A 15,174-nucleotide genomic window follows, 5' to 3' on the forward strand; every position below is an offset into this window, starting at 1 on the left:
AAGTAGATTGCCCCATCTTCCTTCCGAGGAGTGGCTGGTGGGTTTGAACCTCCAGCCTTCTGGTTAGCAGTCAAGTGCCTTAGCCACTGTGCTACCAGTCTCACAAATCTTGTTTTCATCACAGAATAATAGAAGGGAAATGACACTAATATAAATGACCTAGGGAAAGGTCCTAAAGAATTACATGCTTTATTTAGAACTTTAAAGACATCTACTTTTACTGACTCGGAGCTGCGTAATAATATTTGCAGATTTAGCATTAAGACAGAGAAATGTTTACTTAGAAACAGATGAACAGTTTGTTGAACCAGAAGTGGTTTGTAAACTTGAAATTGCTTTATAAATGTAAATGATTATTTTATTTATTGTTGAATCTGAAGAGCCATGCCAAGTTATGTTTAATCTTTTAAGGACCCTGCCCTTTGGCCTAGGTGGGGAAAAATCTGTGCCCAGCACTGTTCTAACCTTTTACTTGTGTTACATACATCATTTGATTTCCTTTAATCCTCACAACAACCCTCTAAAAAGTTGGCATTACAATTCTTGTTTTATTACTGAGATTCTAAAAGGTTAAGTAATTTTCTTGAGGTCACAGAGGAAATATGTCATCATACTTTTTCTGTTTTTCGTATTTCATTGATGTCATCCCCCTCTGAGCTGTTTCTTGAGTATTGCTTTATATGTATAATATATGTAATATATTACATTTTATATTTATGTGTGTAGCATATGTAATATATTGCTTTATGTGTGATACTGCAGCAAAGGCATGACAATGACAACTGGCCTTCATATTCACAATAGTATTAATATATGAACAGACTCTACTCTATTATTAGTATCAGATATTAATATATGGGAAATGAGCCATATGTAACAAAAGCAGGGAGTTAAACCACATTTATCACATATTTATGTGAAAGAAGCTTATCTCCCTATAATACTCATATTTTTCAAGGGCAGCTAAGATTTTTATCCTGAATTTAAAGATCCTATTATATGTCAGAAGGAAATATGATACTCAGATCTACTTACAGATAAATTATTCAGCTTTGGGGACAGTATTATGGTGATTTAAGGAAGAAGAATATTAGAGAAATTCTTTGTGTTCACAGTAAACTTTAAATAAGTTTAATTAGTTAATAGTCTGTCCATCTTTCATACTTTATGTAACACCTAGTACGGTGGTCATAAGCCTTGATAGAAAGTTTGATCATAATTCAGTGCAGAAATTAGAACTTTGAAAATCTTCATGGATTTCTTTTTGCTTTTTCTGCTAGGAATTCAATAACTAAACTTAGTGTTCATTGGTAAAATAGACTTCTAACTCAATGTTTGTGTACCTCCTCTCCATAAATCATGGATAATCTCAACGTCCCATCTCCACCCTTGACGTTTTGTTATTGTCCTTTTTTTATATCGCTTTATGGTAGACCACAAATCCTTTTTGGAAAAAGGAAGGATATAAACTATAAATGAGTTAATAAATTATAAAACAAATTTGGCTGTGATGAAATTAATGACCATGATCTTTTGGCTATGCCAAAAATGAGAAAAATGTGTATCAGCTCATAAAATATGGCATGCTTCTAAACCAAAACCCACTGCCATCAAGTCAATTCCGACTCTTACCAACCTTATAGGACAGAGTAGAATTGCCCCATTGGGTTTCCAAGTCTGTAAATCTTTATGAAAGCAGACTGCTTCATCTTTCTCCCACGGAAGGGTGGTAGGTTCAAATTGCCAACCTTTTGTTTAGTGGCTGAATATTTTAACTACTACACCACCAAAGCTCCTGGCACATTCCTAATGGTCAGTAAATCAGCCTTGGAGTGGATATTCTAGTACTAAATACTTTCATCTTCTTAACCACGATTTTCTCAGCATCAGGGGCCGGTGGTGATTATACACAGGCAAAGTCAAACTAGAGAAGGAAGCGAATGAGCCACCCACCCAAATACATTTTAGATCTACATATTTAAAAAAGAACTCATTCTATCTGCCTCATAAAGAAGCGGAAACTCACAGAAAGACCAAGAACTATCTTTAAAAAAAAAAATTCAAATCCCAGTGGACTGAGAATACCCCTCAAGATCCTTAACAGGTCAAATGACATTGCTCTTTATTATTGAAATGTCTGCCATATCATTAATGGGAATTTGTACTGTAAGATGTTTTAACCAAAAATATATATAAACTGAGGTCTTGATAAATAATAAATGTATTGATTTATTTCATATGGCTAAGCCTTCCCTAAAAGTATGCTTAATGCCCTCTAGAGTGCAGTGAAGCCCAGATCTCTATTGTCTTTAATTGTGATTTCTTGTTTTTATACTCAACTTCCTATTACTAGTGAGGATTCTCAAGAAATATACACTGCTGGGAATTTTTATGTCTCATAATCACATTTTCCTTCCAGATTCAAAATAAAACAGAAAAGAAACCTGGAACACCACTTCCACCTCCAGCTACCTTTCCAAGCAGTCCCCAACCTCTCTCCCCTGTTCCTCATGTGAATAATGTTGTGAACGCACCATTGTCCATAAACATTCCACGGTTCTACTTTCCTGAAGGACTCCCAGACACCTGTAGTAATCATGAACAAACTCTGACCAGAATTGAAACAGCTTTCATGGATATTGAAGATCAGAAAGCAGACATATATGAAATGGGCAAGATTGCAAAGGTAATAATGTAATTACTAAATAATTTATAATCTCCCTTTCTCTCCCCTTCAGTGCCATTTTCTTCTCTGTTTTTAAGCATGTATAGGTTTTTTCCATATTGAAAAATACTTGTTTGACCTTGATGCTTCTATTGTAGACCCTAAATTAAAAAAAAAACAAAAAACTAAGCACAGTAAGGGTCTTGCAGCCCAACCTCCCATTTAAAATAGGAATCCCTTCTATAATATCAGTGACACATAAACTGAGTGTTTGCTTGAATGCTTCCAGTGACTGGAAGCTCATTTCCTTGCCAAGTAGACCATCCCATCATTAAATAGATGCTTGTCAGAAAGCTCTTCTTTATGTTGGATAGGAATCTCTCTCCTTGTTCTCATCCTTTGAATGTAACTTTTTTACATAAGGAACCATTAGACTAGTTCAACACTGACATTTTACAAAAAGTGATACTACGATCCAAAAATAGATAGATTTGCCTCTAAGGAGCAAATCTTCGTTACTTTCCAATATATCCAACTACTTCTAATTTAAGATCTTAGCCCCTAATGCCAGGACTCCTGTACAAACCTTATTAACTTGATTCCACACCTCCAGTCTCCTCCTGGAACAGTCAGTACCGAGCAGGACCATCAGATTTCTATTTGGTCATGCCATTCACCAGCTCAACAATCCTCAGGGACCCCCACCATCTATAGTAGTACTTTGTTTTATTTGAGTTTTATTTTTATCATGCACACATTTTGAAGAGTCAGGTGATATCTAAGGTTTGGCATTGGTTTCAAAGCTGTGCTTCAAGAGGCAGAGAGGTTCAGTGGTCTGAAGGCTGCTGTGGAGGCAAGTGGGGAACCACATGAGTGGGGCTCCCAAAACTATCCCATACATCCATTGGGAAGATGTCACCTGCTTACAATAATAATATTGAAAACTACTAGTGTACAGGATAAAATCCTCTTCCTGGCATCGTATGGCCTCCACAGTCTGACCCCACAGGTATTTTCCAAACCCATCTAACCCTGCATGAACCTGACCCACTTGCCCTCTCATAGGGCATACCTCTGCCTTTGAGCACTCATAGTTCTTCCCTCTAAAATGGACTTCCAATCCTGACCCCCATGTCACCTATCTTGAAGACCTAGTTCCATCATATCTGTTCAGAGAAGACTGAATGCTTACTGCAGTCATGCCCTGTCCTCTCTCCCCCACCTCTGATCTCACAGAGCATTTGTAATTGTTAAATTGTTTATAACTAGAGTGATTTCAAGAGGAATGGAAAAGGTTTCTTTCTTCTATTCCTACCCTTTCTATATCTACCATGTTAGAACTTGCTTTTTGATCCCTTAGATGTTTCTAAGGAAAATTAAACTCTTTCATTCCAGCAATAATAGCTCACTTGTTTTCTACTATATTTTACACATGAGAAAACTGGAGTCCAGCAAGTACTTAACTACAGTCAAAGAACTAATCCATGTCAGGAGACAGGTCCTATAACTCCAACATGCTGCTGATTCTACTATATGTTTTCTCCTCTGAACATACAACAACATGCCATTAGCTAACATAAGGTCAATATCTACTCAAATAAACTAAGTTCTTTTAGGGCATAGGCTTTTTCTTACCCAAAGCTATTGCAGTAGATGACAGAACCAAGATGGTAAATTATCTATGTAGCCTGGAACTACAAATTCAAATTCAAAAAATAAAACTTAACAAGCATGCATGAAATCTGCACTTGGAGGTAAGTATTATGACGGCACATAACAACAACAACATTAACTGTGTAAATGCTGAACAGGATATCTCCAGCATGACAGTAATTTGTGTGAAAAGAGATTTCACGGATTGCTTTAGGTAGGCAAACAGGGAGAAACTCTAATGATTAAGGGACATGGTAGTTCCACAGTGCAGTGCTGGGTTCATCGAGTCTGGAGAGTCAGCCCCAGTGATTTAGTGCCTCACTGTCACAGGTCTTCAGCCTACTCTCTTTTGGAAACAGTTCCAACCTTCTTCCTCTCAATATTCCCAACTCCTGTCTGAGGAGCCCATTTTCTGTGCATCTCCACTGTCCTGCCTCCACATCCTTTCTTATCTGCCCCCCCTGCCTCTGTATTGTGGTACCCTGTCCTCCTCCATGGATTAGTGGCCTCTGGCACCCAAGAGATTCAGTAAGCTGAAAGCAGAAAGCCTTAGGACTCAAGGGATGATCAAAGGAAAGAGTGTAGTAATGTCCAGGAAGGGATCTCTGGATGGTGGGGAATCAGAGGAAGGACTGTGCTACTTATGTATAATGAATATTGATCTGTAAATAGATGGCATCAGGAAAAAGCTGATCATATAGAAAAGTTTTTTTTTTTTTTTAAATAGAAAACAGTTTTGTTTAGCCATAGTAAAAGTTATTTACACAATGATGTACCGTTTATTCCTAATAATCATGTGGTACCATGGCCATTATACATACACATATTTGATTAACTTGTCCGAATTGTGCTTGATTATAGTCCTGAATTCTGTTCATGGGTTCTAAGCCCTTGTTATATATTTCTCTTAGAGCTTAATTGTCACTTCAGGTAGCAAATTAAACTGCTCAGACTTTAAGAAAGTTAGAGCTTACATTGCATATAAAAATAGGAAAGTATGTATAATGACCTCAAAATTTCTGGAGTTTGTTCATTTATATTGTTTGGTTTTGACTACAGTATCAGCACATTGTATTAAATTTTTACCTCTTTATTCTTAAAACCATTTATTTCAAAAATTGATTTAATTAAGATTTCTTGTTAGCTAACTCCCATTTAATCCAGGCTTTACTTGGCTATGGCAGTCTTTGGAGTCCTGGGGTGGCACAAACAGTTAAGCACTCAACTACTAGCCAAAGGTTAGCAGTTTGAATCCACCCAGAGGGGCCTCAGAAGACTGTCCTGGCAGTCTGCTTCCAAAAGGTCGCAGCCTGGAAAACTGTATGGAGCAGTTCTACTCTGTGCACATGGGGTCACCATGAGCAGAATCAACTGATGGCAACTAACGACAACAACAAGGAATTTCGATAGCACTCACTGAGTCATCCTGCTCTTCAGCCATTCTTTCCTATGCAAGTCTTCTTTGTCACTGAGCGGTGAACTTTCTCTCCAGTACCTAGGACAGACTTTTGCTTAATACAAGTGCTAATAAAGGTTAGATGAGTGCATGAGTTACTGTCCATATGGTTGTACTGTCATAACAGGTTAACATAGCAAAAGGAAAGCTTTAAGAAGCAATGAGGAGAGAGGTGCCAGGGCAATAAATGGACATTTTTATAGATTCTTACCATTTGTAAAACAGTTTAAAAGACCATTAGCTTGAGTTTGTAATCTACTGTTTGTGTGTGTGTGTGTGTGTGTGTGTGATTTGGGTGAAAGTTTACAGAGCAAATTTACTTTCTGTATAGCAGTTCACACACACGTTGTCTCATGACATTGACTACAGTTTACCACAATGCAATAGCTCGCCTCCCACTTCCTCCCCATAGTTACCTCTTCCCTGTGTCCATCCATACACTCCTGCCCTATGAGCTGTCTCCCTGTGCAATAACAGCCCTTCTTTCTCCCATGATTATTCTCTCCAAGGAGAATAGAATCTACCTCAGGTAAATGTTCAACTCATATGCCTGTCTTTAGTTTGACTGGAAGCCATAGGTATGGGTTCAGTTCCACACCTGAACAGCAGCTAGGAACCATAGTCTCAGTGGTTCCTCCAGGCTCTATCAGACCAGCAAACCTGGTTCCCCCCCTCCCTTTTTTTTCCCAAATGATGGTGAGTTTTGTTCTACATTGTTCTCCCTCTCTATCCAGGATCTCCTACATAGATCCCTCTCCTAGTGGTTGACAGTGGTAGCTGGACACCATCTAGTTCTTCTGGTCTCATAGTCATATAGGCTGAGGATCTCATGGTGTACCAGTCGCTAGGACTAATTGTTTCCATGAACCTTTGGTTTTCTTCATTCTTCTTTGCTTTGGACAAGGAGAGACCCATCACTGCATCTAGATGGCTGCTTGCAAGCTTTTAAGATCCCAGTCACTACTCACCAAAGTAGGAAGTGGAACATTGTTTTGTGTAGTATGTTATGCCAATTGAGCTTGATGTCCTCTGCAACTGTGGTCCCAAGCCCACAGGTTCAGATACCCTTGGGTAGCTGGCTGTGACCAAGAAGTGAGTACAGTCTTGTCCCTTGTCAGCTCTACTATACCCCCGGCAATTCTTACAAAACATACAAATACACTTGGAGAACCATTGTCTCCCAACCCTATACATGGTCTTGGGTATACTCCCTACTGCATAGACATACCTAATAGTTTAGCCTGTCCACCCATCTATCCACCCATATACCCGTGTTTGCCTTCACTGACAACGCAGTACTGTATGTGCAAAAGGGTTCATCTTTGTTGTCTGTACCTCCCATGTACCTCTCCATGTCTTCCTCTTTCTCAGTGCCACCATGTTGATCACTCACATTTGGTACATTGCCCTTCTCTTCACCCAAATCAATATTTACCTCTACCTATCTAACAGTGTTCTCTACCCTACCATCCCACCTCTGGTAAACAACAAAGAAAATTTCCTTCCATATATAAACCATTCCTTGACTTTTACAATAACGGGCTAATACAATATTTGTCCTTCTGATTGACTTATTTCACTTAGCATAATGTCCTCCAAGTTCATCCATGTTATGCGGTGTTTTGCAGATTCTACATTTTTCTTTAGGGTTGCATAGTATTCCATTGTGTGTATGTTGTAATCTACTCTTAATGACACTTAAGTGTACCTGTAGAGTCTGGGCTCTGTTTTTCTAAGTGCAAAGAAAAATCCATATTTATGAGATCTGCATCTGTTGCTCATTCATCTTAGACCTCAAACAACCCCAAAGAGCTTAATGCCTATGGTTCTGCTTAACTTCTCAGGGTGTAGTTTATACTCTTTTCCACAGCTTTGAGTACTGATGGAGAAGAAATGAACAGAAAATTAATCTAAGAGGGACTGGCACAATGGACAAACAGAAACTGAAGAACAGTAAGAAAAGCATTTGTCAGAGACTGGGCCAAAGGATTCATCTTGACATTTTAATCTCTGCAGAAAGTTGAGGAAAAAGAATGAAACTGCCTTCAGAACTATACAGAGCTTCTCTCTTCTGGCTAACGCAGCACTATCTTACCCATCATGCTTGTGCCCTTTAAGGGATCCTCTTTGTACCTGAATGTCTTCCTCTGCAAAATAGAATAAAAATACATGCTCTCCTGCCATGTGGAAAGTGAGTTTGCTCTGTAAACTTTCACCCAAATCACAATTGGTTGGTTGGTTGGTATGTGCTGTCGAGTCGAACCTGACTCATAGCGACCCCTCCTTGGGTTTCCTTAGGCACTATGCTACCAGAGCTCCTTTAGGAAAAAAAAAAAAAAAAAGCTCTCTTCTGCCTGGAGATCATGTGAAAACCAAATGAAATAACTGGTGTAAGACATTTTAAAATGTTAAAAGATCATTACAAATACTAGGTTACAATCTCCCCCTGTGTATGTGATTAGATAGTCTTGCTTCCAGTTATTTATGCTGTTGGGTCATTCCTAAATCAAATTATAGGTGTTAATCAAGCTTCTTTGCTCCAGCAACATTGATTACTATAGACCAAGTCTTGCCTTGTTCTCTTCTAAACTAAATTTCCTAAACCCATTTTCTGTATCTTGCTGTATATTTCCACTTGTCATCCATTATCTTCCTTTCTAAAAAATCTTGTTCCTGTTTTAGTCTCTTTCTGGTAGCTTAGTGTATAAGGCACTTGACTGCTAACCAGAATACTGGTGGTTCAAACCCACCAGCCACTCCTTGGAAGGAAGGTTGGGCAATCTACTTCCGTAGTGATACTGCCTCGGAAACCCGAGGAGGGGTGGCTATGAGTCGGGTCCCACTTGACGGCATGTAACAACAACATAATCTGTTGGTAAAAGCCTCTATTGTGCTGCCTTCAGATTAATATCATTTATGTTTTAGACTTTGATTAATCTCCTGACTCCCTTTATCTTAATTCTTGGATTTTTTAAGCAGATGTAGGCCTGCCATAATTTTTAAAAGTAGCCAAAGTTCAATGTCCACATCTCTTGCCATTCACTGCTTTTCCCATTTGGCATTTTCTCTACGGGCCTAGTACCCTCGTGCTGCACAATAGTTGGCTACTCAAGGTGCACTTAATATGAGAAACAGATTGATCTTTTTTCTAATCTACTTCACAACATAATCCATTTTGTATCTTATGTCGTAAGATTTTGCCACTGGGTCAGGATAAGTTTGTGTTAATGTCTCAGAGTCTTACTACTTCTTGTGAGCTGATATTGTGCATCTGAATAGAAGTCTTCAGGAGAAATAACCTTAACCCAAAGGAATGAAATTGTTAGTAGTGAAGTAACCCCACTGAAAGCAGTGAGCACTCAGTCCCTGAAAGTATTTCAGCTGAGTTGGATGACCACTTCCAAAGACTGAGCTAGAAGATTTCTTTACCTTCTAATTCTAAAGAACCTATGAGTGACTCTAATGTTGGCAGTTTCAAGCATTTTTGCAAGCCAGTCCAGTCTCTCCCAGTAGTGTTTGTGTCTCTGCACCCCCACTTCCATAATACAGACTATTCTTTCCACTTTCCCAGCAGTTGCCTTTAGCTTTTCATATCTAAGAGCATTTCCTTGGCAAACCACAGTTCTGTATGAAAGGAGGGATGGAGCTTAGAGAATGTGCATTTGACAGTTTACACACCCAAAGTATATTAAGTGAGCTTTGTACCTTGGCCATCAAAATTTACACAATAAACAAAATTTGCATGTTGCTAAGCAACAACTTTTCCCCATTCTTGACCTCAGTGAAGCTATTTGACCTCTGGACTTCAGAAATCTTAAATTCCACCCTGCTTGTAGAACATGATTTAGTGGTTCTGGCTGAAGCAGCTCCTTATTTCTGCCCTATACTTATTTCCCATGGCTTGCATTTCATCTTCTATGCCTGCATCTCCAACATGAACCTAGCAGCCTTGGGTGTTTTCTCAGGATTACTAGTATCGTACTCTTCTGTGGGCATACCCCATATGCTAAGATCTCATACCAGGAGCAACACTGACTGATCCTAATGTAGATACATAGCTAGTGTAACTCCAAAGAGAAAGTTACCCTCTATAGAATGGTGAAGACTCCACAGATCCTATATTATATATGAATAATAAGAGTATCTTTATCTAGTAATAAGATATGACTCTTTAAAAAAGAGTTCCAGGTTTGGGGATGTGTTTTATGTGAATATACAGAGTTGAGAAACATTTGGAGACTATATCTGTGCCAGTATTCAAGTATTACTATTCTTGTATGGACGAATTTAGCCTGTAGGATAAAGGCAGGTTTGGTATGAACTGTTTCTTATAAGAATAATTAAAAAAAAAAAAAAAAATAGAATTAAAAATTGAAGAACTTTTTATTGAGAAGAAAAAAAAAAGTGCCTTTTAAGGTACTACAGTTGTTTTGTGTTCAATCCCTGTTCTTCCCAAGGACTTTATAATATTTAGTCATTTGTGGTAGTTTCTAATATAGAAATATATGGTAGCATTTTGATTCTTACCTCTCATCTTTTACCTGAATTATAACCATTTAAATAGATTTAATATCACTTTTATTGAAAAATTTAGGTTTTTCTTGTTCTTCTTTAATGTGGGATTTAATAATATGAGGGGCAAACGACAGAAAAGGAGGTAAGTATAAGAGTTTATTGACCAGGTGACTAAGTAATAAAGGTGACTGTTATTTTTCTGCTGAAGGAAGGAAGGGCATATACAAACATGACATTTAGTCATTCTTTTTCACCCCAGAAAATAGAAAATATATGTTGTAAGATTAGTAAGAAAGGTGGCTAGTTGCTTTAACTATCAGGATGAGGGAAAGAAATATGACCACAAATAAACTCGGAGAAGAGGTGAATGGATTTCTGTTTTCTTCATTAAACGTGTTTTGCTTTTGTTTCCCCTCTGTCTCTATCTCTGATTAGACCCTAGTAGCCTCGGAAACCCAAGGAGGGGTTGCTATGAGTTGGGGTCGACTCATGGCAAATAACAGCAACAACAACAACAGCCTGCGTCCCAGTTTGGCTCCCTAAGGGCCCTTCTATCCGTTGAAAAGAAAAAGCCCCAAAGACCCTTTCCTTGGCCATGTCATCTCTTTACTGCCTCTTGCTTATACTGTATGTGTTTTTCATTTGCAGGTCTGTGGCTGTCCTCTTTATTGGAAAGCCCCCGTGTTTAGGGCTGCAGGGGGAGAAAGGACAGGATTTGTGTCAGCACAGTCATTCCTTGAAATGTGGAGAAAGTAAGTATGTGCACAGTCATTGAGGGGCTAGGCAGACTTAGGTTATCCTCATGACATACTTTATAAATATCATTTATTTAACTCATTTACTCATTTTCCCTTTGTACTTTATTTTGACAAGTAAAAGTCAATGATCACAACCATTTATATCCACATGAAAGTTGTTGGCCACAAGCCTTTATCTTGTTGTTGTTAGGTGCCATTGAATTGGTTTTGACTGAGAGCAACACAGTGCACACACACAAAAAAATAATACCCAGTCCTGTGCCATCCTTACAGTCGTTGCTATGTTGAGCCCATTGTTGGAACCACTTTTTTACTCACCTTCTACTTTACCAAGTATGATGTCCTTCTTCAGTGACTGATCCCTCCTGATAACATCCAAAGTATGTGAGACAAAGTCTCTTCATTTCTTGCTTCTCAGGAGCATTTTGGCTATAATTCTTCTAAGACAGATTTGTTTGTTCTTCTCATAGTCTGTGGTATATTCGGTATTCTTTTCCATCCCCATAATTCAAAGGCATTCAGTCATCCTTATTCATTGTTCAGCTTTCACATGCATATGAAGCTATCAGATAGACCATGGCTTGGGTCTGGTGCATCTTAGTCCTCAGAGTGATATATTTGCTTTTCTAACATTTTAAAGAGGTCTTTTGCAGTAGATTTGCTCAGTGCATTACATCCTTTGATTTCTTGACTGCTGCTTCTGTGGGCATGGATTGTGGGTCAAAGTGGAATCCTTGACAACTTCAGTCTTTTCTCCGTTTATTATTATGTTGCTTATTGGTCCAGTTGTGAGGATTTTTCTTTTCTTTATGTTGAGATGTAATCCATACAGGAAGCTGTAGTCTTCAATCTTCATCAATAGGTGCTTCAAGTCTTCTTCATTTTCAGCAAGCATACTGCAAGTTTTTAATGAATTTTCCTCTAATCCTGATGCTGTGTTCTTACTCATGTAGTCCAGCTGCTTAGATTATTTCCTCAGCACACAGACTGAATAAATATGGTAAAAAGATCGTCCCTGCTGAGCACCTTTTCTGATTTTAAGCCACATGGTATTCCTTTGTTCTATTTGTAGTGAAGGCCTGTTTCTTGGTCTGTGTACAGGTTTCATATGAGGACAATGAGCACGTGAGTTCTGGAATTCCCATTCTTCTCAGCGTTATCCATAATTTGTTATGATCCACACAGTTAAATGCCTTTGCATAGTCAATAAAACACAGGTAAACATCTTTCTGGTATTCTCTGCTTTCAGCCAAGATCCATCTGATACCAGCAATGATGTCCCTCATTCCTTACCCTCCTCTGAAGCTGGCTTGAATTTCTGACAGTTCCCTGTTGATGTACTACTGCAACCATTTTGAATTGACTTGAGCAAAGTTTTCCTTGTGTATGATATTAATGATATTCAATAACTTCTGCATTCTGCTAGATGACCTTTGTTTGGGATGGGCACAAATAGGAATCTCTTGTCTTTGGCCTAGTAGCTGTTTTCCAAACTTCTTTGCAGAGATAAGTGAGTGTTTCCATCTTTGCATCCATGTGTTGAAACATCTCAGTTGGCATTCTGTGAATTCCTGGAGCCCTGTTTTCTGCCAGTGCCTTCAGTGCAGCTTGGGCTTCTTCCTTCAGTCTCACTCGTTCTTGATCATATGCTACCTTCTGAAATGGTTGAAAGTCAACCAATCCCACCCCCCTTCAGTGACTCTGTGTACTCTTTCCATCTTCTTTTGATGCTTCCTGAGTCATTCAATATTTTGTTCATAGAATCCTTCAGTATTACAACTCAAGGCTTATATTTTTCCTTCAATTCCTTAAACTTGCAAAATGCTAAATGTGTTGTTCCCTTTTGGTTTTCTAACTCCAGGTGTTTGCATATTTCATTATAATACTTTCCTTTGTGTTCTTGAGCGCCCTTTGAAATCTTCTGTTCAGCTCTTTTACTTCATTGTTTCCTCCATTTGCTTTAGCTAGTCTATGTTCAAGAGCAAGTCTCAGAGTCTCTTCTGACTTCTATTTTGCTCTTTTCTTTCTATTCTGTCTTTTTAATGACATTTTGTTTTCTTCGTGTATTGTGTCCTTAATGTCATCACAACTCATCTGTTCTTCAGACATTAGTGTTCAGTGCATCAAATTTGTAACTGAGATAGTATCTAAATTCAGTGGGGAGAGGTAAACTTAAGGTCATAATTTGGCTTTCATGGACTTGTTTTAATTTCCTTCAGCTTCAACTTGAACTTACATACGAGCAATTGATGATCTGTTCTGCAATTACCCCTGGCCTGGTTCTGACTGATGATATTGAGCTTCTCCATTCTCTTTACACAGAAGTAGTTGATTTGATTCTTGTGTATTCCATCTGGTGAGGTCCACATGTATAGGCCCCATTTATGTTACTGAAAAAAAGCTGTGTTCAGTGAATAGGTCTTTGGTCTTGCCAAATTTTATCATGGAATCTCTGGTGTCATTTGTATCACCAAGGCCATATTTTCCAATTACTGATCTTTGTTTAGGAGCTCTGGTAGCATAGTGCCTAAGGCATTTGACTGCTAACCAGAAGGCTGGTGGTTCAAACCCACCAGCCACTCCTTGGAAGGAAGGGTGGGCGATCTACTTCTTTAGTGATACCACCTCAGAAACCCAAGGAAGGGTCTGTATGAGTTGGATCTGACTTGACGGCAGTGAGGTCGGCTGGTTGGTTGATCCTTCTTTGTTTCTAACATTACATTCCAATCACCAATAATTATCAGTACTTCTGTCAGTTTTTCATATTTTGGTAGCTTGCGTATGTTGTGGCTATTAGGCTGGAAGCTATGCCACTAGTATTTCAAATACCAGCAGGTCACCCGTGGTGGACAGGTTTCATTGCAGCTTTCAGACTAAGACAAACTAGGAAGAAGAACCTGGTGATCTAATTCTATAAAAAACTGGCCAGTGATAACCTTATAAATAGCAGTGAAACATCTGATACAGTGCTGCAAGATGAGCCCCTCATATTGGAAGGCATTCAAAATATGACTGGGGAAGACTTACCTCCTCAAAGTAGAGTTGACCTTAATGACATGGATGAAGTAAAGCTTTTGGGACCTTCATTTGCTGATTGGGCATGACTCAAAATGGGAAGACACAGCTGCAAACATCCATTAATTATCAGGGACGTGGAATGTATGAAGTATAAACCTAGGAAAATTGGGAGTTGTCAGAAATGAGATGGAACACTTGAATATAGATATCCTAGGCATTGGGCCTGTAAGTGTAGACCACTTTGATGAAGTAGAGGAATCCAACTGATTTTTGTACATTGACTTTGACACTCCGGACCTGGACGACTGAAAAGGTGCGACATTCCCCTTGTTACTCTTACACCCCACACCCGCTTGGTGAACAAAAGTTCGGCCATCCTCTACTCCCACCCACCTTCTGGTCCTGCAGGAACTCCATCCCACTCTGTGTGCTTGGACGGAGCCTGAGTGCCCTGCCCTCTCCTCCCCCGATTTTTTTTTTCTTCTTCTCTCTTTCCTTTTTCGTTTTTTAGTTTGCTTGCTTTTGTCTGTTTTAAAACTACTACTATTATTAATACTTTTGCCCATTTTATTATCATTTATTTTTCCCCTCCCAGGTCCTAGTTTTCAGCTTTTTTCTTTTACCTGTTACTGGTTGCAATTTTTTTTTTTTTTCCTCATGGTTAACCCCGTTCTTTGTTTTTCTTTTTGCATTTTTCCCATTTTTTTCTTCATTATTCTCCTCTGCCTTTTTTCTCTTATTGCCCTATCCCCAGATATTGCAGGTTTTCTTGTTTTTTTTTTTTCGCTGACCTTCTTGTTTCTCCAGATGGTGCAGCCATTTTGATTGTTTACATGTGGCAGCCATGTTGGATATTTAAAGTGACTGAGGGCACAGCCATTTTGAATGTTTACAAGCGGCAGCCATTTTGGATATTTAAAGTGACCGAGGGCACAGCCATTTTGAATGTTTACAGGCGGTGGCAATTTTGGATATTTAAAGTGACTAAGGAGCTCTGGTAGCATAGTGGCTAAAGCACTTGACTGCTAACCAGAAGGCTGGCGGTTCAAACCCACCAGCCACTCCCGGAAGGAAGGTTGGGCAATCCTACTTCCGTAGTGATACTGCCT

At 38.9% G+C, this 15,174-nt stretch overlaps 1 protein-coding gene across 1 annotated transcript in view; it reads left to right on the plus strand.

Moving 5' to 3' along the window:
* The window catches only part of PPP2R3A (protein phosphatase 2 regulatory subunit B''alpha), a 203,251-nt gene that overhangs the window by 38,641 nt on the left and 149,436 nt on the right, over window positions 1–15,174 (plus strand). The window contains exons 2-3 of the mRNA XM_007937128.2: window positions 2,420–2,686; window positions 10,938–11,041. Coding sequence (XP_007935319.1) covers window positions 2,420–2,686; window positions 10,938–11,041 — 371 coding nt within the window. The remainder of the gene's footprint in view (window positions 1–2,419; window positions 2,687–10,937; window positions 11,042–15,174) is intronic.

This window comes from Orycteropus afer, unplaced genomic scaffold, assembly GCF_000298275.1.
Source record: "Orycteropus afer afer isolate SDZICR_OR568_19922 unplaced genomic scaffold, OryAfe1.0 scaffold00003, whole genome shotgun sequence".
In the NCBI taxonomy this organism is placed as follows: Eukaryota; Metazoa; Chordata; class Mammalia; order Tubulidentata; family Orycteropodidae; genus Orycteropus; species Orycteropus afer.